We start from the raw sequence: 25,513 nt of genomic DNA, 5'->3' as shown, positions 1-25,513 counted from the left end.
AGACAAGAGTATTGGGACACCTACATATACAACCTACAGGAGATTTTATGACTTCCCATTCTAAATCCACAGACATTAATATGGAGTTGCAGCTTCCACTCTTCTGGGGAGACTTTCTACAAGATTTTGGAGTGTTTGTGGGAATTTTTGCCCATTCATCCAGAATATCATTTGTGAGGTCAGACACTGATGTTGGGGGAGAGGGCCGGGCTCACAATCTCCGTTCTAGTTCATCCCAAAGGTGTTGGATGGGGTTGAGGTCAGGGCTCTGTGCGGCCAGTCAAGTTCTTCCGCACCAAACTCCCCCCACCATGTCTTTATGGACCTTGTGCACTGGGGACAGTCACGCTGGAACAGAAAAAAGCCAAACCCCAAACTGTTCCCACAATGTTGGAAGCAACAATTGTCCAAAATGTCTTGGTATGCTGAAGAATTAAGATTTCCCTTCACTGGAACTAAGGGGCCTAGACCAATCCCTGAAAAACAACCAATATAATTACCCCTACTCCACCGAACATTACAGTGGGCACAATACAGTCAGGCTGGTAACGTTCTCCTGGCATTCACCAGACCCAGACCCGTCCATCAGACCGCCAGATAGGGAAGCGTGATCCAACACTCCACAGAACACGTTTCCACTGCTCCAGAGTCCAGTGCCGGCGGCTTTACACCTCTCCATCTGACGCTTGGCATTGTGCTTGGTGATGTAAGGCTGGCATGCAGCTGCTTGGCCATGGAAGCCCATGTCATGAAGGTACCGGGGTGCAGTTTGGTGCGGGTGTTAATGCCAGAGGAGGTTTGTGCTCTGCAGTTATTGAGTCGGTAGAGCGTTGGCGACTTTGATGAACTATGTACCTCAGCACTCGGTGACCCCCCTCTGTAATTATACGTGGTCTGTACTTCGTGACTGAGGTTCCTAAACGCTTCCACTTTACAATAATATCACTCACAGTTGATGGTGGAATATCTAGGAGGGAAGAAATTTCAGGAACTGACTTGTTACACCGGTGGCGTCCTATTACAGGATCACTCTGAAATTCAATGAGCTTCTTAGAACGACCCATTCTGTCACAAAGGTTAGTACTGGCGACTGCATGGCGAGGTGCTGGATATTATACACCTGTGGCAATGGGACTGAATGAAACACCTGAATTCAATGATTAAGAGGGGTGTCCCAATACTTCTGTCCATGTAGTGTATATTTGCACTCTAGATTCTATTGCTTTAGGGCATGACTGTGGTAACTGTAGATTCTAGGCTGACATAAGCCATGACTGATCCATAAACAGATTCAATACTTACTGTGAAAGTGCTTTGCCCCGTGACACTGCCGGCAATCGTGCGTCACCGTGCAGAATTAAAGCGGCCGTTTTGTGGAAGACTTCTATGGCACAGGCGGTCAGCTCAGCGAGGCTCCGAATGGCAAACTCATGGATGTCCTGACAAAAAAAGAAGAAGACAAAGTGTTTTTCCAAATATCAAATCAATTGTTAAAAAATCAAATATTGAATCCCAAGTAGAAATTCCTCCCTCGGTGACATCACTATAAAAGGGAGTGTGTATATTAGGTCTTTCGGACATCATAGAAGGGGTCCACCGCTCGACCAGCTATAGCAGACTAGACCTAAACATATATTACATGGTCAATCATTAATCTGAAAGGACATCGCGTAATACAACACTGGTGTGGGGGTGACCATTGACACCAGGTCATATTTTACACTTTACAGCCACAGAATGAATGAAGAATCTCTGCACTGCAATTGGAGAGGTCGATGTCTTACCATCAGAGCCGAGAGAGGACGGCGGATGACCGGGTGACACATAATAGCCCCATAACAGTAAATATGGCGACAATGATAGCGGTCAGACAGCTACTTCCTGCCCCAGAAACTGTATGTAGGAGGACGAAAGAAAGACTGTGCACAGTTACTACACATAGGGACTTTGGAGCACAGTCACGTTTTAAGTTTTGGCTTGGATGATGCTTTAGAAAGTCTCAAAGAGCTTTAAATGCATAGAAATGATCACCCGCAGGCGAAGGTTGACCAGAGATTTTTGTTGGTGGCTCTCAGGTCTACTGTGAAGGACGCCAACATCTGATGTCGATAAAAATAACATATTGGAGAGGTTGGATTTCAACTCGTCTGATTCTTTTTGTCTCCTTCAAGATAAGCAGAGGTGTGTTGGTAGCCGCTTATCACATAGAAATAACATTCACTGATCCGAATGGCCAGATTTATGGTAAAATCATCGATTTAGGGCTGAAAAGCATGTCTGACCCTACAGGACTTTACCGTTTTACTCCCATGGACTCCAGTAGGGGAAAGTGTAGCGTTTGCCGGAATGCAGTTTTCGATAGGAACAATTCTAGAAACACTTGTGAATGTGGTGGTTCAGCTTTTTCTGAAGAGTTTATCGGAGGACGTTGTAGTCTTAGTTTTCCTTGTCTAGTCAGACACCGCAGCTATAACTACATCCAATTACATTCACTTTTACCTCTACAGTGGATTTCCCCTGTGGATCAGTCTCATCCTCCTCTCCCGTCACTTTCTCCTCCTCCTCCACTCTAATCATCCAGTTATAAGCGGCTTTTCGTGCCTGAAATGCCAAAAGATGTCAGTGAGTGAAAGCAATTACAGGAGGGGTTACCTGAGGAAACTGGGCTAACAGCCTGGACAGTCCCTCTGGAAAGAGATTAACATCACGGAGGCGGCAAAAGAATCCCAGTGCGGTTCTGATCCAATATAAGATAAATAGACGAATGGTGTAACAGTAACTGGAGAGAAAGGAAATCAAGGAACACTGCCACATAGTGTTCATGTATGGAATTGCTGCCATACTACAGCTCTGCTCAACTCTGCGTAGGAGCCTAAAGCTGGATTCACACGAGCATGTTCGGTCCGTAAAGGACGGAACGTATTTCGGCCACAAGTCCCGAACCGGACACACTGCAGGGAGCCGAGCTCCTAGCATCATCATTGTTATGTACGACGCTAGGAGTCCCTGCCTCTCCGTGGAACTACTGTCCCGTACTGAAAACATGATTACAGTACGGGACAGTTGTCCTGCAGCGAGGCAGGGACTCCTAGCATCGTACATAACTATGATGCTAGGAGCCCGGCTCCCTGCAGGGTGTTCGGTCCGGGACTTGCCGCCGAAATACGTTCTGTCCTTTACAGACCGAACATGCTCGTGTGAATCCAGCCTTAGAATGCAAATCACCAGAACAAGCTCTGTGGAGACAGTGATGGGGTGCTCAGAGATTTCAGCTCTGACGCCTGCAGGAATGTGAATGCAACTCTGGGCTACAACACATTCTGGGAAGTGCAAGCTCTGTCTACAATAAAGGATGAAAGTCGGGATCAGAACAAGTAACGCAGGAAGGCCTAGTTCACACTAAGTTTTTTGCAAGCAGAAAAATCTGGCACAAAAGATTTTTGCCCTGCCTGCACTTTCTTTGCGCCATTTTTTTTACTGCGTTTTTCGGCAGTGGCCATTGAGCGTCGAGGGCAAAAAAACGCTTTCTCTGCCTCCCATTGATTTCAAAGGGAGGTTAAAGGCGGAACAGCGCGAAGAAAAAGCATGTCGCTTTTTTCCTGTCGCTTTTTTTCTGGGAAAAAAACGCCTCCGCCTCCCATTGAAATCAATCAGTTTTGGCGCGGTTTCCGTGGACTAGCCCTAAACCGTTTACAAGGTTTCCTGGCTTTTTACTGATAATAACTCTTTGCGAAAAGAGCAAATGAGCGCCGATCAACGAGCTGTCTCGTCAATCGGCGCTCATCAGGGTTGCCAACCGTCCGTAAGTTCCTGGACGATCCATATAAATATAGGTAATTTTTCCCGTGTCCAAAAAAAAAAATCACAGAGGCATCAATTTTTTTTTTTTTTACCAAGTTGAATGAGTTTATTTATTGGGATTGTAATTGTCATTAGTTTAGAGGTCACAGTCCACGCTGCGAACGTGTTCATATCACTATTCCAAGCTGTAGACCTATATTACTTATAATCTTTATGATTCAATGCGGTTTTCCAAATTGTCCGGAAAAAAAGGTTTACTGTCCGTGATTTTTAAAAAAAAATAAAAAATCAGGTTGGCAACCTTGGCGCTCATTTTCACGGGCCATATCAGGTCGTGTAAAAGAACCCCTATCTCGCTGGGGAACAAAGATGGGGGGCATGTCGAAATCCAACATACCCGATCTTGGTTTCCCCCATCAGCAGACATTGTGGGGGCTCTAAGGCGGGATCCGACTGCAGATATACTCACATTTGTCAGTTTCTCAGGCCTCACAGAGATGTGTAACTCCTTAAACAGAGCGGATATTTCCTGAACAAACTCATCATCCGCTGCGGAAAAAGAAGCGTCACAGGTGAATTCAGGTCCAGTGTCGACACTTCAGAACACATATGATCCGTGACACTCACTACACAGGTGAATTCAGGTCCAGTGCCGACACTTCAGAACACATGTGATCCGTGACACTCACTACACAGGTGAATTCAGGTCCAGTGCCGACACTTCAGAACACGTATGATCCGTGACACTCACTACACAGGTGAATTCAGGTCCAGTGCCGACACTTCAGAACACATATGATCCGTGACACTCACTACACAGGTGTACATATTCTTTATGGAACAGAACTCCTAATGTCCCGCAGTGTTTGCGGCCGCACAGGACTCCACTGTGACGGCCCAAATCTCCTGAGTGGAAGCAAAAATGGTTCATAACGGCTTCAGCTTTCCCGAGCCTCGTGTACACAGCACTCATATGTGGGAAGACAAGCCCAATATCAGCTTAAATGGGTTGTCTCATGAGGACACCACCTGTACATGCGCCACGCCGGCTTTATTTAAGGGGTAGTCCACGTTCAGCAAATTAATGTTATTTTTGTATAAGTAAAAGTAATACAGTCTTCCAATATACCGTCCGTATTAATTCCTCACGGTTTTCAAGATCTCTGCTTGTTGTTATTCAAGAGGAACATTCATGGTTTACTTCCAATGGATAAAATTCTGTCCATGAACATGTGATGGACACACAGGTGCTGGGAACGTTACAGGGTCATGTGATGGACACAGGTGCTGGGATCGTTACAGGCTCATTTGATGGACACAGGTGCTGGGATCGTTACAGGCTCATGTGATGGACACACGGGTGTCGGGATCGTTACAAGGTCATGTGATGGACACACGGGTGCTGGGATCATTACAGGATCATGTGATGGACACACGGGTGCTGGGATCGTTACAGGGTCATGTTATGGACGCACGGGTGCTGGGATCCTTACAGGGTCATGTGATGGACACACAGGTGCTGGGATAGTTACAAGGTCACGTGATGGACACAGGTGCTGGGATTGTTACAGGGTCATCTGATGGACAAACAGGTACTGGGATCGTTACAGGGTCATGTGATGGACACACAGGTGCTGGGATAGTTACAAGGTCATGTGATGGACACACAGGTGCTGGGATTGTTACAGGGTCATCTGATGGACAAACAGGTACTGGGATCGTTACAGGGTCATGTGATGGACACACAGGTGCTGGGATAGTTACAAGGTCATGTGATGGACACACAGGTGCTGGGATAGTTACAAGGTCACGTGATGGACACAGGTGCTGGGATAGTTACAAGGTCACGTGATGGACACACAGGTGCTGGGATAGTTACAAGGTCATGTGATGGACACACAGGTGCTGGGATTGTTACAGGGTCATCTGATGGACAAACAGGTACTGGGATCGTTACAGGGTCATGTGATGGACACACAGGTGCTGGGATTGTTACAGGCTCCTGTGATGGACACACAGGTGCTGGGATTGTTACAAGGTCATGTGATGGACACACGGGTGCTGAGTTCGTTACAGGGTCACGTGATGGACACAGGTGCTGGGATTGTTACAGGGTCATCTGATGGACACACAGGTGCTGGGATCGTTACAGGGTCATGTGATGGACACACAGGTGCTGGGATCGTTACAAGGTCACGTGATGGACACACAGGTGCTGGGATCGTTACAAGGTCACGTGATGGACACACAGGTGCTGGGATCGTTACAAGGTCACGTGATGGACACACAGGTGCTGGGATCGTTACAAGGTCACGTGATGGACACGGGTGCTGGGATTGTTACAGGGTCATCTGATGGACACACAGGTGCTGGGATCGTTACAGGGTCATGTGATGGACACACAGGTGCTGGGATTGTTACAAGGTCATGTGATGGACACACAGGTGCTGGGATCGTTACAGGGTCATGTGATGGGCACGCAGTAGCTTCATTTGATCATTACACTGATGACACGTGATCTGGTTTAGACAAAGTGCTCTGGGATATCATCAGAAAATATTAAAGGCTATATTCACCTTCGCAATCAAATTTTTTTTGTTCCCCCATTGTATCTAAAATAAAAAATTAAGCAACGTTGCAGATAATTAATTTTTTATCAAGACTATTGTTTTATGTCTATACAGTACTATGGGGACCTTTGTGTCTACATTATAACAGACTACAAACAAACCCTATGTAGTCTGATCTTGTACCCGGACTCCCTCACATCTGCCCCATGCTTCTTACTAACTTTAAGATCAGACTACACAGGGTGTGTTCGTAGTCTGTCACCATGGAGACACATAGGTCTGCACAGGAGCTGTAGATTCATTTGCAATGTTGCTTAATTTTTTATTTCAGTAGGAAAGCGTGTGTGCGTGTGTGTGTGTGTGTGTGTGTGTGTGTGTGTGTGTGTGTGTAAATACAGATATAACGAATCATATTTTTCCTTGATAAGACTAAAATCTGATGCTAAATAAACCTCTAAATCAGTAGAATTTCTTACACGCTGAGGGTCATGTAAGAGGTGGACGATGAGGAAAATAAAAGCAAGGCCTGACTAAATCCAACTGTGCCGATGCCTGCTTTGATCTAATATTAACTCCAAACTACAGAAGCCTCACACTGCCGGATCACCGTGTTATGCTGCCTGATAAATCCCACAACAGGGCCGAGTATGTCTGATCCCCCCCATGCAGCCGCAAGGTCATTCCTGCTGGTACCTGCAGAACAGATTTCCTACAGCTCTGCGATGTATGAAGAGAACTTAGGAGAGTAAACATGGCCCTAACTCAGCACAACAGATATTCAATCTCATCTCAAATGTGATTTTATTTGTTTTTTAGTAAAAAATATATATTTTTTCTCCTGTCAAGATTAAAAAAAACAAAAAAAATATCATTGCTTATGGGCCGAATTTTACCATTTAGTATATCAGAAGCTTTTAAAGAGGTATTACCATCTAAAAGCAACTATTTTATATAGACCGAATATGCCACAAATGCAAGAAAGGCGGGTCTTCCATCTATCGGGAGAATAGGGACCACTGGTTGCATCGGCTTCAATGGAGAGGAAGCTGCATGTGTATCTGACTCTGTCCATTGAAGTCTATGGGAGTTACGGAAAGAGCAGAGCAAGCAGTGTGGCCACCTCTTTATTGAAGCCCATGAGCTGGTGGCCACTTTGCATCTGCAAATTGTGGTTAGGGGGCTCCCAGTTCTCCCAATAGGAGAGGTCCCAAGACAACATTATAAGCTCAGGCCACTCCGATCAATGATCAATGTGTACTTATATCATTGTAACGGTTTCTATGGGCAATACCAAAGTGGTTTTAGTTCTTTCATTTTGGAAATCAATGGCGGCTTCAAAAGCTCAGACTTCACCAATGCGATCTTCTCATATATATATGTCTTACCAGAAGATCATTTTGGTTGGATTTTTCCTTTAAAACTGCAGGTGTCACACTAGCAGCAGCGAGTGTAGATACATGCCTGAAAAGCTGCTTGAATGGGACGAAAATAAGAGGAACGACAGCATCTAGAGCAGGGGTGCACAACATGCGGCACTTATGTGCGCCCCCCAAACAAACTGACCGTGTCCCAATGGTTGGAGCGCCCTCAGGTGACTGCTCACATGTATCTTCCATGTGACAGAAAAGAGAAAACACAGGAGCAGAGACAGTTAAGTACTAATGGGGGCCACTGTATGTCTGACACTACATCGGGGGTCACTGCACGTGGCTCACACTACACACGGGGGCACACTGCACATGGCTCACACTACACCGGGGGGCACTGCGCGTGGCTCACACTACACCGGGGGCACTGCGCGTGGCTCACACTACACCGGGGGGCACTGCGCGTGGCTCACACTACACCGGGGGGCACTGCGCGTGGCTCACACTACACCGGGGGCACTGCGCGTGGCCAACACTACACCGGGGAGCACTGTGCGTGGCCAACACTACACCGGGGGGCACTGCGCGTGGCCAACACTACACCGGGGGGCACTGTGCGTGGCCAACACTACACCGGGGGCACTGTGCGTGGCCCACACTACACCGGAGGGGCACTGTGCATGGCCCACACTACACCGGGGGGGCACTGCGTGTGGCTCACACTACACTGGGGGGCACTGTGTGTGGCTCACACTACACTGGGGGGGGGGCACTGCGTGTGGCTCGCACTACACTGGGGCACTGTGTGGGTGGAATGCATGACCACACCATCCCCTTCTCTCTGGAGTGCCAAAAAGGAGAACAGGAGACTCCAATTCTACCGATAGTTGGGAGTAATAGAAGTAGAACCTCCACCTATCAGACATTTATGGCATATATTCAGTCACTACGCCATTCATGTCTAACATGGGGATACTTCTTCAAGTTTTATTTGCAGCCTCTGAGAGTGGTAGATTCTGACAATGTGGCTGTCGAACCACACAAGGTTGTGCACCCCTGATCTAGAAGATTATAAAGATGTACTGGTACCTTTCTCCACCTCTTCATCATCATCATCAAACTCTTCCATTGAGAACACTTCCTTCAAGGACTCCAGCTCCTGTTTAAGATCTGCCAGCTCTTCTCCTGATAGTGCCCCAATAATGGACTTCACCTGAGGGGAAAATAAAATAAACAGAGATAAAAAAAAACAAGGGGGGGGGGGGGCTTATTCCGATCACGCACAGGATATACCATAAATTTCTTATAGATACGGGTTCCACCTCTGGGAAATGATTGCTTGGCTGTTTCCGGAACTCCAACAGAGCTGAAGGCCAAGAGCCGTGCAGATGCGCGCCCACTTCTCTACTGATTCCCCACCTAGATGCAGCGGCCGGTGGCCTCACTGTTATAGGGATAGGTGCAGGTCGCAGAGGTGGGACCCTCATCTATCATACTTTTGTGTCCCAGGAAATCAGTGATTTTTTGAGTCAACACAGAATTAATGGAATCACAAATATGGGGACACTAATGTCGGCCATATACTTTAGATCAATTCTGGATTTTTTACTTCAGCAGGATCTACTGTGTAATGGGCAGGCAAATTGTCCGCAGATGAAACATTCAGAGGTCAGCTATTTTCGGTGTACGGCTAGCTTCGGTAGTTATATTATTGCCACTGGTAACTGGTAGATGACAGATGATCTGTGTACATTATGTGACGTGTAGAGTACAGATAGATGAATCAAGAACACTGACAGTCTTGCATTACAACTACCTTTCCGTCGCTCTCTTTAGACAGCATCTCTAATGCCTCAAGGTGAGCCAGACCCTGATACTCATCAAATAACAGTCCATAGTGTGCTCGGCGCTCCGTCTCGGTGGTGACCTCGCTGCTGACGCGCTGTTCCTCTCTTTCCTTCGCTTCTCGTAATACCTGTGGAAAAAAAATATCACCGTAATATCAGGATTCTGTCGTGGTTCACTTCCCTGAGTATATGGGTGGCAGATACTTCATCTTTTATCCCATCAGGGATTTAGTAGTTTGTAGTCATTGCTTTAATGGAAATAAGTATCCAATCCATTGAGTTCCTGTTGACCTTGTTGAGATACACAGCAGCCACTCCGGACATATACAGCGGCAGTATAAAGCATGGGGGTGGGACAGAATAGCAGCATGAACCTTATAGTATCGTCTAGTAGCCCTGATTTACATCATGAATTATATAAGATGCATTCAGAATGTCCGCTCTGACCTCACATTTCCATCAGCCCCTTCTGGTTCAGTGTCTGTAGAGAACATACTCTCCTAAATGGCACGCTCCAAGAGATATGGCTGCTTTTTTGACTGCACTGTTCTTAGTATGGACACTACTTGGTATAGACACTACTTGCCTCGTAGCGTAAATCATCAGAGTATGATCTGCCAGGACACTGAATCAGCAGGGAGTTGCTGGTAGATGTTAGGGCAGTCATTACCTGCAAACGCAGCCAATGAATGAGAATGGACTATAAGATATGATGTAACTAAAGTAGAAGGCGAGTATAGAAAATTGTTCAAACAGGCACACCGTATATAAAGTGTCAAATATGTAGGAAGAAGAATGACAGTGGAAACAGATATGGCTGGATTCACATTGTGTTTTTGGATAGGTTTAAATAGCCAAACATGTTATGTCAACGTATTCGCCGGCAAATCCATTCACTTTAATGAGTCAAACGGAGGTCAAAAGAGCAAACAATGGACTCATTTCTGTTGGTTACCGTTTTTTTTAGGACAGAATAGGCAGTCCTTTACGCTACGGTGTCCTCCTAATAAGGCGTAAACGTGACGGTAATATTTTTGTTTTTACTTTGTACTCTACGGGCGACATATGCAAATGTGTTGGTTTACATTTGCATAAGTTTCACTGATGTGTTTTTAAATAAAGTTTTTTGCAGGAAAAAAAAAAAATTGAACCCTCTCCTATGACCTATGACCTATGACCCACCATAACTACTTCCTGTGTTTAAAAAATAAGTAAAACCTATTGTAGTGATGATAGTAAATCGCCTTATTAACCTACATGCGACAATGTAGCGTTCCGGTTCATCAGTCCTTTGGTCTTTTTGAAGCCTGGGTCTCCTTCTGCGATAACGTCCATGGTCTTTTTGCCAATAAACTCCAAGGCGTCCAGCCCCCCAGTGAGAACAGTCTTCCCCTGCGGAAGAAAACCCCACATTACATTGGGCGACAAGCTATCTTGCAGCAAACATGAATAACATTTTTATTTATATATACACACACAGTGTTAAAATCCCGCCGCTACTAATAGGCAGAGAGGAGCGGAGAATCTGTCCGGACTCGTCTGTACTCACAGTTGCCATGACAAAGCCGCGAGCAAGGACGAGGCCGGACAGATTCTCAGCTCCATTTCTTACCCTTTGGGCGTGATCCAGTATTCACGAGCGGATAAACCTGTTCACGTCCTGCAATTGGAAGACCACATGAAAACTTTTGATTTCTAGAAGATCGATGGGTCAGGTCGTTTGCGGCCATAGTTGTTCTCATTGACCAAGACCAAATCTTGGGTTTCCCATTACAATTGTTTTATTAGGGAGTCATTTCGACTCCATAATAAATACGTTTATGATCCCGCTGCTGGTCAGAACCCGGGATGGAGGTGGCAGGACAGGGTTATGGAAGGGAAAATCCTGGCTTCAAGGTGTTTTATGAGAGAACATTGATCCTCTGAGTCTAATGGGACCCCTAACGCATAACCCTGCATGCACTGCCTGCTCCCCAGCAGCACTTATCACCGTAATGCACATTTTGGGCAAAAAAAGAGCGGGAAAATGGAAGTGACAGCTCCACTGACTATATTTCCGGATTAGAGGTTGCCATTTTCACAATGATTCTATCCATCCTCTTGACAAAGTATACTGTAATACTACAGTATTTTCATCTCATGGGTTGTAAAATTGGCGACATACGACGGCAATAACACGGTAAGCGAATTGATTTTATAAATCTTCGTCTTATCTGTGTTAGTGGGCAGTCTTGTGGCGATCTGTAGAACCCTTTTGTTGATTTCCTGGATTATCTCAGGCGACAGAGGTGATATTTTCCGCTGTGAGGTAAAAAACCTGTGAGACCTTAGTCGCGCCCGACTAACCATCCTCTGGGTAACTAAAGATGATAATAATTCTAGCGAGATGTAATAATAAATACATTGCAGACTAGAGATGATACTATTTCGGCGAGACTTAGCGTTGGAGACTGTGAAATTATAATATTTCCTGCCAGACCAAGAGTTGCAGATCGAAAATTGTTATATAAGTTACGTGTATAATATAGACTGTTAGAATGGATGGTTTACGGTCCATATTCAAATCTCCAGGATAGTCCGAAAAATGAAGAAATTGATGGTAGTGTGTGGGATCCATAGAGGAGGGCGGCTCCAAGCCGCAGATTGGGCAAAAGGTATTCTGGAGAACAAAGGGAAGTTGGAAGGTAGTAAGTTGATGGAAAGTGCTTTAGAGGGATTTGCAGAAGAGGAAGTTAGGAATAAGAAAGGTATTGTATGTATTAGAAAACAGGACCAGCCGACGCCCGGTAATGGCGTCCGTAACTCATGTTGAGTGTGTCCTCATTGTGGGTGGGAAACCACCCCCCCTTCACAGCTGCGCACTGTGTTTCCAATGGGAGAGGCTGCCCCCCCCCCCCCTGCCCCTGATGTGGCCACGCCCGGCCCAACCAAATCAGTATGAAATAATCGCCTTGTCAATTTTGTCATTTGTAGTGTTTTTTCTATTTACAGAAGTTCCAGTCTAGTTCACTGATGAAACAACACGTTATTATAATATAGAGATGGTGGCCGACAGATTGAACAATGTTACAGATTATGTTTGATGTTTTGAACATAGATAATTCCTATACAATGGTGTGATGAATGATTGCAGATACGTATGTTGTTTTGCCGGCATTGAAAGTGTTAAGATTGTGAGACTAGAAGTTGTGAGAAATGAGTTTGTGACCCCCCTCCCTCCCCCCTGAAGTGTGCTGTGTTTGGGAGGAGGAGGGGGGCTGACTGGGTGCAGTCTGCAGGGCTGATGGGACAAAGGGATTTCAATATGCACTGCTGAGAGATATATATATATCAGTAATGTCTACAAACCGAAATACATTTCTTCTCTTTTGCGCATGCGCTGTTGTTTATAAACGTTCCGATATTTATGTGTTCTGATGTGATCAGATTTCATGTGTTTTGATGTTAATTCAGATGTATTAAACTACAGATACTGTGAGACACGGGGGTTTGAAAATGTATGTGCCCCCACCGTTCCCTATTTATATATACAGTTTATTGGTTTGCAGTAATTAATGTTATCAGAGATAATATTTTCTGTTTTATTGAATAACTAACTACAATTGTTTTGTTTTTGATTTCACACGAGTTATGTCATTGTAAAGATCAAATGTATTTTCGTCAGGAAAAAGTCATTTTTGTTTCAGGCTGTTGTACATTACAGGGGGTTAAACTAGTGTTATGTTGAGATGTAGTTTTGAACTCTGCTACATTACTTTCGCAGAGTCCACAAAGGGGGGAATGGTGAAGGAACTGATCAGGTAGAATTTTGGTTTGATCAGGTACAATTTTGGTTTGTTTTGAGTTAATTAATTTGGTTTCAGAAGATCTAAAAATGTGTAAGAGACCCCAATGAGTAATCCAGATTAAATGTGTATGAGAGTAACCTACATTTTGAGGTTTGTGTAGATGGTTGTGTAAGAGACCATCCCCCTCCAGCAAATTTACACAGGAGGCAGAGGTGACGTCACTCACATGAGTCTTTATGGATTTAGATGAGGGAGAAGGCAAAACAAAAATTGTCTGGACATTGTTAATTTGATGTAAAGTTTTTATGAATGTTTTATTTTTATTTGTTTTTGTATTAAGCAAGTATTTGCAGAACCTGATAAAAGTGAGATTCTCAAAGTATTCTGGATTATCAGATGAGTGTGGAAAAGTGTATAACATTTGGTTCTATTTTAGAGGATGAAGACGCCACCCCTTTGAGATGTTCTATCTATATGTGACATGGGTTTCTAATGTAAATTTGTAATAAAGAGATATTTTATTATACAGTATGTACAAGACAGGATACGAGGCACCAGGTAAATTACCCAGAAACCACTCTCACCTTCTTGTTCATCTCAAGGAGCGGATTTGGAGGTGCTCGCTGAGGCTTGTAACCTGGCAGAAGGTAAGACGGCCGACATTTACACTGGCTCTAGGTACGCTTTTGGCATCGCCCACAATTATGGGCCCATTGGTAGTAGGAACTTTATTGGATCATCGGGTAAGCCAATTGAGAGAGCGAGAGAAGACAGACCTGACAACAAGGATATGTGCGGTCAGGTGTCAGTAAATTGGCTTGTCCCTGGATACAATAATGCCACCACTAGGTTTGTAGCAGCCGGCATGATGTGCGCACGGCATGACATAGGTAAAACAGCAAAGGTACCTGTGAAAAGTGAAGCCCGGCCAGATTACCCGTCCCAGCGACTGCAGAACATACAACTACCGGAGGTAGAAGTGTATGACAATGTGCTCGTGTGTGTAGACCTGTTCTCAGGGGGGCCTGAAGCAAGGCCGGTATCTTCCCCACTGCAGACCTTGTGTGTAAGTGACGGGGGGGGGGGGGGGGGGGGGGAACAGTGCTTATCCCAAGTATTGAACTGGTGTTTGTACAATGATAAGATGTCAGCAGTTCTCTAGACGTTGTCCCAAGGTTAGTTTGTTTAATAACTGTATTTAAAAAGTTTAGTGGGAATATTAAATATTGAGGTTAAGTTTTATGTAAAGTTCTGGACCAGCCTTAGCATTGGACTATTAGAGTCATGCGTCAGATAAAAGATACAAAAGTGGAATATTCCCATTAGAAAACATTTTTATTTGTTTATTTTTGTTGTGAAAGGGAAATTTTACAGCAGAGAATTCTGTGCACTGTATATGTGTATGTATAGATATGTATATAAAGAAGAAGAATCAATTTGTAAGTTTTAGTTACTGACCAGTGTGAACGTTTGATGTAAAGATGCTATTTGTTAATGTTTTTCTTCAAATTAATTATTTGATTAAGATCAATTAATGTTTATACAATGAAAAAGCTTGTTCTCCACAGGAAGAGTCCAACTGGGAGCGGAAGGCGGGAGAACCAGATTCTGACAGAATGTGGACGGATAAAGGAAGGTAAACCGGTACCACCCAAGGCACTCTTGATGGCTTTTGCATTGATGGTGTATGACCTCACATATGCCCCAAGACTGCAAGGATCGATTTGGTAAGATCTAATTGGTATGTCCCAGGTTTTACAGCTGTTGCTGCTAAATTCTGTTAGAGCTGTTTGATTTGCCTACAGAACAGTCCTGGCAGACCGGTGCCAACCTTATCATACTCGCCTCCCACGAGAGAACCGACCTTGAGAGGCCTTCCCAGGTAGAACGAACCAGATTAGAGTAAGAAAAATAGGTTTAAGACGCTTGTCAGATAAACATGTGGAATCTGTGTATCTTTCTGTGAGGTGGAGATGTTCTAGGCAATCAGCTGAGATCAAGGTACAAATCCTGCTGAAAGGGTATCACCAAGTGCAAATGAAATGTACCCAATAATTACACATCTTCTAGGTGCCCTGTCCATTGTAACAGAGAAGTTTTTCCTTATATAAAGGTTTTTGATGTCATTTAGGGGCCTGACATTATTGTATGTACTTAGAACAACGTTTATAGTGTATGCGGATGATGTTATCACCAGATTAGTATTTATTTTAACAATTGACAAGAGTTGGGGGTTCCCAGCAAGTGCCAGTAAATATCAACTAAAAGACTTTTAACACGATGAACTCCATCACTGAGATGCGGCAGGCGCAGCCTGAGCCAGTACAACGCGTTTATCATGAACTGACGGCAGTGTCACAATTCTAAGCGGCCGCCCAGACAAGTAACTTGCCAGAGGAAGAGTACAGATGTGGAGGGTTTGATAGTCACAATACAACTCCACTAATCCGCCTACGTGGGATCTCACCCCAGGCTCACAGCATGAGGTGCTATGTACAGCCTGATGACGTAAACTAAAGGAGACGGTGTCTGACAGATGAGAAGGACCAAACCAAGTCCTGAGGACATCAGCAAAGTAAAGACCAAAGACCTGAGTGAATCAGTCAGCAGGATCAAGTGTTTTGATAAGCAAGTGACCAGGAGGGGGTAATAATAACTCCCCCACTGGACACCAACGTAGTCTGACTCCACAATTGTGTGGGTTACCCTGAGGGTGACAGTCAGTGAAGAGCAGAAGACAGGAGAAGAAGAAGACGATGGTGTACAGGACTGGCAATGAACTGATGGGACCCGAAACCTGAGGGTGATAGCATGAGATTGGTGATAGCATTATGTTATTAGCTGAGGCCCTATTGTTTATAATGTCTGAGGTTTATAATTATAATGTGTGTAAATATGCCGCGGTGCTGCAAATTACAATCTGAGGTGTTTTATGTGAAGGTGTGAGGTGAAGGTCACTGTGCTGCTCATGACCTGTCATATCTGCAGGGGTAAAGTCCCATTAGGACAGTAAGTGACAGTGCGACAATTATTACTGTTAATAAAAATGTAGACCGGATTAATTATATATATTACAACCAGCAGCGGTTTGTAGATTATATCAAGACAATCATCCTGTATCCAGAGGAGAATAGGGAAAGTTAGGACCACTCCGACACCTTGGAAGTCCAGGTACAAAGGGGGGTTACTCATCAGGAGTAGCTCGTCTCAAGCTGGTGAAGAAATCCAAAACACCTACCCGCCTGGTTCGAGTGGTCAGTGGTAGGTTGCTGGGCAAGACTCAGGGATAGAATAATATTTTTAGGGGGGACTGTCAGGGATCATTACCATGTATATTGTCTGAAAAATATTATCCTCACACATATGTATATACATTTCAGTTCTTTGTGTAATATACTGATACGCCCCCTGGAATGCAAAGAGGAGTGTGCAGAAGAATGTATAGGAAAACTTATAGGGAGGGGCATGTGTCTTCTCTGTGTGTGTTTCTTTGTTCTGAATAAAGTGCAGTTCCTCCTGGCTGACATTGAAGCTGTACCTCAGACATCTGTGTGGTGTACTTCTCTCCAGGCATGCCTTCAGCTTTCAATTTACAGAGGTGGTTATTCGGTGTGAAATACGGACCTGACATATGTACGGAGGTTGTCGCAGGGTGATGTATGGAGCGGGCTCAGCTGAACCCGTTGCCTACGTAGTGGATGTCGGTAGTATAGGTTACACCGATCCCGGTTGTTCAACCATTCGGCCAAATTATGCCGTGGTCAATAACTAATGCGGCATCTAAGTTATTGACCATGGCAAGTGGTCAAGTGGGCTAGGGCTACACGGCGACTTCAGCCGCGACACAGGTTGAACGACCAAATATTCTTGAGCCGTCCTGCATGCATCGCAGTTAATGAAAGTGAATGTGGCCGCATTGCGAACCGTAGGCTGCCGCGACTGTGACACGACAGTCGCAAGAAATACAAACCTGCTGATTTTTTTTTTTACGGTTTTGTTACTGGTATAGAAAAAGTTTCCAATAATTCAACAATGAAGAAGGATAGAAGTACAGTAATAGCAGGAGTAGAAAACGACCATTCAAGGAACGTCATGAGGGTATGTCAGTCTGTAGCAATAGCCTCCTAAAATTTTTGCAACACCTGTGCGACGTTTCGGGGGACCGCCTTCTTTCTCAAGCATCCCGAAACATCGCACAGGTGTTGTCAGACGCCGACCCTCCACGCGTGTTGTCTCTGCTACCGGCGAAAGCCCTGGATCTAACTGGGAAGACTAAGACGGAATTCTAACCAGGACACTTCCAGGACTCTAACCTTCTAAATGGGTGAAAAAATCTTTTGTACACACATGGCAATTGTGATGCTTTTGTTTTCTGTCGATTGACATGGAAAATTATTTAGTACAGTTTTCTACATTTTGACACTTTTGTCTGAATTAGTGCTTATTTTCTATACGCTATATCCGAGAGATTGAAAGCACCACTTTTTGCACTACCCCTTCAAAAGGTCAGAAACCTCAGATTTAAAAAATACAAGTTCTCCCGCAAACAAAAACAAGCGCACATGCGGCTATCTTGACGAAAAAATTTGTTCTGGCTCTTGGAAGGCAAGGAGGAAAAATGTAAAAACAAAAACTGGCTGCGACAGGGAGGGGTTAAAGAGGTTGCCTGATAAAAAAAAAAAAAAGCCTTTTACTAAAAGCAAACCTGTAAGTGATCCACCGTAGCTCAGGCAGCTGAAAGCATTAGCTGCTATTGCCCGGGGGAAGCGTGTAGAATGGCCGACAAAATTAAAGGGTAACTAAACATTTGACAAACTTCTGACATGTCAGAAGTTTTGATTGGTGGGGTCCGAGCACTGAGACCCCCGCCGATAGCTAAAACTAAGTGGCAGAAGTGTTCGTGTGAGCAATCCGCCGCTTCGTCTCTGTTTGGCTTTTTCCAGAAATCAATGTATCGGAGTACGGGCCCAACAGAAAGTCTATAAGCCGGACTCCGATACAGCGGCTTTCTGGAAAAAGCCGAACAGAAACGAAGTGGCGGAGCGACCACATAAGCATTTCTGCCACTTAGTTTTAGTGATTGGTGGGGGTCTCAGTGCTCGGACCCCCACCAATCAAAACTTCTGACATGTCAGAAATTTGTCAAACGTTTAGTTACCCTTTAAACATAGTGGTGCTAAGACCTCCAGAGTGAGAGCCCCTCTTTGCAGCAGCCTTCTGCTCTGGCAAAGCGAGAGGGGTCCTGACTTACAACGTTCATAAGGAAAAGGATTGTCCTAAAAAAAAAACAACCCCTTTAAGACGTTTACATAAATGGTCTTGGTGTATAACGCTGTGGAGTACCAGTTACCTTCTTGCATTGGAGTACATGGCTGTACTTACTGTACTCTGCACTGCCGTAGAGATACTGGAGAAGAATCCCAGTGCGCCAGTAATGGGGGATGAGCCCGCGGCCTCTTTGGATTCACAGATTTCTTCAGCTTCTGCATCTAATAAAGATAAATGCAATGAACTTACTTTACTCCAGTACAGAAAAATACATAAAACCCTGAGCAGTAACAATTCCTGTGTGTGCGCCGCAGATTCACAAGTAGGATATAGTCATAGCCTGAGAGGTGAACAATCTTCTGCAATAATATAAATCACCAATAAATAGTAGAAACGATAACGCAGCGACATATAGTACTGTATATTGCGCTTCATTAGTCCAGGGCAGAAAACGGTCACAATTCTAGCGATGACTTTGCTCATTTTCTTTTTATCAGTTCTGTAACATTTTGGAATCAAGAGGTGGATATTTAATGGGAATTTCCGGTTTTACATCAATAAAGAGGTTTTCCGGGCATTTTTTATTGTTGGCCTGTCCTTAGGATAGGTTATCAATATCAGATCGGTAAGGGTCCGACTCCCGCCACATTGGGAGCGGCTGTGCCTGGGATTGCAGTGAATAGGATTCAAGTGAATAGGATTAAGCTGCAATCCCAGGCACAGCCACTATGGATGTGTACGGCGCTGTCGCAATTCACCGTGGCCCCTTCACTCAGCTGATCGGCGTGAGTGCTGGGAGTCGGACCCCCACCGATCTGATATTGATGACTTATCCTGAGGCCGGATTCACACGAGCGTTGCGTTTTTGCGCGCGCAAACAACGCGGCGTTTTGCGCGCGCAAACACCATTTGACAGCTGCGTGTGTCATCCGTGTCTGATGCGCGGCTGCGTGATTTTCGCGCAGCCGCCATCATAGAGATGAGTCTAGTCGACGCCCGTCACTGTCCAAGGTGCTGAAAGAGCTAACTCTTTCAGCACCCTCGACAGTGAATGCCGTGAAAAAAAGAAAAAGTTCGTACTTACCGAGAACTTCCCGGCCGTTGCCTTGGTGACGCGTCCTTGGTGACGCGCCTCTCGACATCGGGCCCCACCTCCCTGGATGACGCGCCAGTCCATGTGACCGCTGCAGCCTGTGCTTGGCCTGTGATTGGCTGGAGCTGTCACTTGGCCTGAATTGTCATCCCGGGAGGTCAGACTGGAGGAAGAAGCCGGGAGTTATCGGTAAGTCAGAACTTCTTTTTTTTTTTACAGGTTCATGTATATTGTGATCGGTAGTCACTGTCCAGGGTGCTGAAACAGTTTAACTCTTTCTGAACCATGGACAGTGACTATCTCCTGACGTCGCGTACCGATAATTTTTTTGCCGGGTTCGGCCAAATCGAGTTCGGCCGAACCCGGTGAAGTTCGGTTCGCTTGTCCGGCTTCGCTAATCGCAAAGACACTCCGTTTGGATGTTCGGAAACAGAAAAGCACGTGGTGCTTTTCTGTTTACATTCATCCTTTTGACAGCTGTTGCGCAAACACGCAGTTCGCACGGAAGTGCTTCCGTGCGACATGCGTGGTTTTCACGCACCCATTGACATCAATGGGTGCGTGATGCGTTGAAAACGCAGAATCAACGGACATGTCGTGAGTTTTTTTGCAACGAAGCAACGCTGCGCAAAAAACGCTGCCATGTCTGCACGGCCCCATTGACTAATATAGCTACGGGCAACGCACGTGAAAATCACGCGCGTTGCACGCGCGTATTTTACGTTCGTCTGAATAAGCCAAGGACGCGTCACCAAGGCAACGGCCGGGAAGTTCTCGGTAAGTACGAACTTTTTCTTTTTTTCACGGCATTCACTGTCGAGGGTGCTGAAAGAGTTAGCTCTTTCAGCACCTTGGACAGTGACGGGCGTCGACAAGCCTCATCTCTATGATGGCGGCTGCGCGAAAATCACGCAGCCGCGCATCAGACACGGATGACACACGCAGCTGTCAAATGGTGTTTGCGCGCGCAAAACGCTGCGTTGTTTGCGCGCGCAAAAACGCAACGCTCGTGTGAATCCGGCCTAAGGATAGGCCATCAATAAAAAATGCCTGGAGAACCCCTTTAATCACTATAGAACTCAAAAGTTCTCCAACTTTCTAATATACGTTGTGTTTCAATTTCTTACCATTTTGAAGATCTCTGCTTGTTGTCGGTGAATGAGAACACTCTTGTTTACATTCACATGCTGAAAACCTGTACATATAGTACTCAGTCCTGCTCTCGGGAAGTAGATACAATTATATCCGTTCTAGGAAACGCTCTGTGAGCTTAATACATCAACAGAACAAATCTCTCTGGTTGTTTGCTACAATGTATCAGTCCGGAGTCCAGGCTGTTAAGCTCACAGAGTATTGTACTGGTTTGTAGCCTGTGAATGTAAGCAAAAGTGTTCTCATTCACTGACAGCAATCAAATATCTTGAAAATGGTCAGAAATTTAACCACAAAGTCTATTAGAAGGTTGTAGGACTTTTATACAGTGATTAAGCTTTATGTATATAATTATTTATATGTATATAAATCTGGACTTATATAAAGGGGTTGTACAGGATTAGAAAAACATGGCTACTTTTTCCCCAGAAACTGTAGAGTTGCCACTCAGGAGTCTGGGAAAGAATTTTTGACAAAATGACAGAAAAGAACATCCCAAGAATTTAAAGTTATTCTAACTTTATTTAGGGGATTTTCAAAAAGTTTTGGTTGTCACGTGGATAAAAACAATACAAAACCATATAGAATACGATAAACCCCATATAGAAGCGACTTGCCTTCTGTGGCCTCTGCACGGTCTCTAAATGACAATTCCACGGGACTTGGGACCCCCAATGTGCTCTCCGCCTTCTCAATAGCAGAAGAAATTCCATGACCTGTGAAGAATAATATTTGCCATCACCCACTACATAACCGTAGTAAAAACTATTATGTGTAATTATCATTAGATTCACATTCAATTTATTACGAGATTTGTACCAGATTTGTTAGTGGTCGTACAATTGGAACCAACCCAGTCTATATACCCTATTGCGGTATATGGACATCATAGAAGGTAGTGCCCCCCACCCCACTTTGAAACTCTATGAGATAAATGGAAAGTCATTTCAAGGAGCTGCTCTCCTTCCGGCGGACTCGGCATGACCAGCGGTCAGTCCTTTACTTGAATAGGTGCCATGTGACACGACATCACCCCTGCAATGGCACCAGGCACCTTCTCCCAGTCTTAACAGCTGACTGCTCGTTCAGCCAACAGCTGTTCCTCCCGACTCCCCAATACACATGTACACTCGACTCAATGGAGCATAAGCCGCTGCCAGTCACCTCTGGCAGTGGCTTATCTCCCGTGGCAATAAAGGATCAGGACGTCCACATTAGATAGTTGGCCGGTTCAGCCTCTGTATACCCACCCCAAGGCTCTTTTCACAGTGCGCTTGGGCTCTATGGTCAGTGTATTTGTCGAGTGGCGCTCCCAACGTATCCACCGACGTGCCTACAATTGTTTTTACTGTATTGGTAAGTTTATACAACTTCACTTTTGAATACAAAAGAAAAAAAACTTCTACCAGGTGATATATATTTTTGTATTACACGAAGGGTATGTTCACACGGCTTATTTTCCGCCGTTTTTGGGCCGTAAACGGCTGAAAAATGGGTGTAAAATTAGAAGCAGAACGCCTCCAAACATCTGCCCATGGATTTCAATGGGAAAAACTGCGTTCTGTTCCGACGGGCCGTTTTTTTACGCAGACGTTTGGAAAAACGGCCGCGTAAAAGAACACCCACGAAAAAGAAGGGCTTGTCACTTCTTTAGCCGTTTTTCAATGACTCTATAGAAAAACAGCTCCAAAAACGTCCGTAAAAACCGCGAGTTGATAAAAAAAGTCTGAAAATCAGAAGCTGTTTTCCCTTGAAACCAGCTCGGTATTTTCAGACATTTTTGGTTAAGCGTGTGAACATAGCCTAAGGGTCAAACACAGACGTATGCAACTGTATAAGCACTGGGTTGTCCAGGTTTGAAAAAACATGGCTGATTTCTTCCAAAAACTGCGCCACATTTCTCCACAGGTTGTGTGTGGTATTGCTCAGCTCCATTGTATTAAATGGGGTTGAGCTGCAATACCACACACATCCTGCGGACAGGTGGGGAGCTGTTTCTGCAAGAAAGCAGCCATGTTTTAGTAATCCTGGACAACCCCTTTGGGGGGGGCTAAACTATTGTTAGAAGGACCTTTCCTGCAGTACAAATACTCACCAACAGTCGCCACCGTGGCCGTAGCTGTAGAAATTAGGGACTTTCCCCAGTTACCCCAATAGCCCCATGAGGATGGAGATTTGGCAGCAGACTCCTGCACAAACATAAAACAAAAATTATAAGCACCAAAAAAATTCAGAATCGGAACAGAAATTAATAAATCCCATGGCTACTACATTCTAAATGATTATATCCAAACGTATAGTAGAGGTATCTAGATAGGTATCTATAGTAGAGGTATCTAGATAGGTATCTGTAGTAGAGGTATCTAGATAGGTATCTATAGTAGAGGTATCTAGATAGGTATCTATAGCAGGGGTATCTAGATAGGTATCTATAGCAGAGGTATCTAGATAGGTATCTATAGCAGAGGTATCTAGATAGGTATCTATAGCAGAGGTATCTAGATAGGTATCTATAGCAGGGGTATCTAGATAGGTATCTATAGCAGAGGTATCTAGATAGGTATCTATAGCAGAGGTATCTAGATAGGTCCAGGTTATTCATTTGCTCCTGGGAGGCAATAATTTACAATTATCATACAAATGTATTTTCGATAAAAACAACGGACTTATAGGATGCAGAACTTATACAGGTGAAATAAGGAGGCAGTGCCCTGCCAATAATAGACAACATGGTCATGAATTTTGGGACATATAAAACTTTTCTTAAATGATACAGTGAAGGAAATAAGTATTTGATCCCTTGCTGATTTTGTAAGTTTGTCCACTGTCAAAGACATGAACAGTCTAGAATTTTTAGGCTAGGTTAATTTTACCAGTGAGAGATAGATTATATATAAAAAAAAACAAAAAACACATTGTCAAAATTATATATATTTATTTGCATTGTGGACAGAGAAATAAGTATTTGATCCCTTTGGCAAACAAGACTTAATACTTGGTGGCAAAACCCTTGTTGGCAAGCACAGCAGTCAAACGTTTTTTGTAGTTGATGATGAGGTTTGCACACATGTTAGATGGAATTTTGGCCCACTCCTCTTTGCAGATCATCTGTAAATCATTAAGATTTCGAGGCTGTCGCTTGGCAACTCGGATCTTCAGCTCCCTCCATAAGTTTTCGATGGGATTAAGGTCTGGAGACTGGCTAGGCCACTCCATGACCTTAATGTGCTTCTTTTTGAGCCACTCCTTTGTTGCCTTGGCTGTATGTTTCGGGTCATTGTCGTGCTTGAAGACCCAGCCACGAGCCATTTTTAATGTCCTGGTGGAGGGAAGGAGGTTGTCACTCAGGATTTGACGGTACATGGCTCCATCCATTCTCCCATTGATGCGGTGAAGTAGTCCTGTGCCCTTAGCAGAGAAACACCCCCAAAACATAATGTTTCCACCTCCATGCTTGACAGTGGGGACGGTGTTCTTTGGGTCATAGGCAGCATTTCTCTTCCTCCAAACACGGCGAGTTGAGTTAATGCCAAAGAGCTAAATTTTAGTCTCATCTGACCACAGCACCTTCTCCCAATCACTCTCAGAATCATCCAGATGTTCATTTGCAAACTTCAGACGGGCCTGTACATGTGCCTTCTTGAGCAGGGGGACCTTGTGGGCACTGCAGGATTTTAATCCATTACGGCGTAATGTGTTACCAATGGTTTTCTTGGTGACTGTGGTCCCAGCTGCCTTGAGATCATTAACAAGTTCCCCCCGTGTAGTTTTCGGCTGAGCTCTCACCTTCCTCAGGATCAAGGATACCCCACGAGGTGAGATTTTGCATGGAGCCCCAGATCGATGTCGATTGACAGTCATTTTGTATGTCTTCCATTTTCTTACTATTGCACCAACAGTTGTCTCCTTCTCACCCAGCGTCTTACTTATGGTTTTGTAGCCCATTCCAGCCTTGTGCAGGTCTATGATCTTGTCCCTGACATCCTTAGAAAGCTCTTTGGTCTTGCCCATGTTGTAGAGGTTAGAGTCAGACTGATAATTGAGTCTGTGGACAGGAGTCTTTTATACAGGTGACCATGTAAGACAGCTGTCTATAATGCAGGCACCAAGTTGATTTGGAGCGTGTAACTGGTCTGGAGGAGGCTGAACTCTTAATGGTTGGTAGGGGATCAAATACTTATTTCTCTGTGCACAATGCAAATAAATATATATCATTTTGACAATGTGATTTTCTGTTTTTTTTTTTTTTATATATAATCTATCTCTCACTGGTAAAATTAACCTAGCCTAAAAATTCTAGACTGTTCATGTCTTTGACAGTGGGCAAACTTACAAAATCAGCAAGGGATCAAATACTTATTTCCTCCACTGTATATATTATTATTATTTTTTTTATTGGTAAAAGCTATGTACACCTTTGAGGGTTTTATATATATATATATTGTTATTTTTTTATAATTTATTTTATACTGAACAGGTAAGTGTGATTAGTGTAACTTCTTAAAGTGGTTTTCCCATCTTGGACATTTATGACATATCCACCCCGTTCTAGCTTACTTGTCTTCCGCTGCCTCCCGGCCACTTCTTGGTTAGGTGGTCGGGAGTTACGGAAACAGCCGAGATCTCG

General features: G+C 44.5%; 1 protein-coding gene across 3 annotated transcripts in view; it reads right to left on the bottom strand.

Annotated features, from left to right (window-relative positions):
- The window catches only part of FAM114A2 (family with sequence similarity 114 member A2), a 38,735-nt gene that overhangs the window by 8,421 nt on the left and 4,801 nt on the right, over positions 1–25,513 (bottom strand). For all 3 annotated transcript variants that reach the window (XM_075856114.1, XM_075856116.1, XM_075856115.1), the window contains exons 3-11: positions 22,982–23,075; positions 21,504–21,602; positions 18,756–18,862; positions 10,843–10,977; positions 9,555–9,713; positions 8,828–8,951; positions 4,271–4,350; positions 2,500–2,601; positions 1,303–1,439 (exon numbers count right to left, since the gene is read on the bottom strand). In XM_075856114.1, coding sequence (XP_075712229.1) covers positions 1,303–1,439; positions 2,500–2,601; positions 4,271–4,350; positions 8,828–8,951; positions 9,555–9,713; positions 10,843–10,977; positions 18,756–18,862; positions 21,504–21,602; positions 22,982–23,075 — 1,037 coding nt within the window. The remainder of the gene's footprint in view (positions 1–1,302; positions 1,440–2,499; positions 2,602–4,270; positions 4,351–8,827; positions 8,952–9,554; positions 9,714–10,842; positions 10,978–18,755; positions 18,863–21,503; positions 21,603–22,981; positions 23,076–25,513) is intronic.

The sequence above is a fragment of the Rhinoderma darwinii genome, chromosome 3 (assembly GCF_050947455.1).
Source record: "Rhinoderma darwinii isolate aRhiDar2 chromosome 3, aRhiDar2.hap1, whole genome shotgun sequence".
NCBI classification, from domain to species: domain Eukaryota; kingdom Metazoa; phylum Chordata; class Amphibia; order Anura; family Rhinodermatidae; genus Rhinoderma; species Rhinoderma darwinii.
The sequence above is the reverse complement of the archived record's forward strand: the minus strand, read 5'-3'. Positions and strand labels throughout refer to the sequence as shown.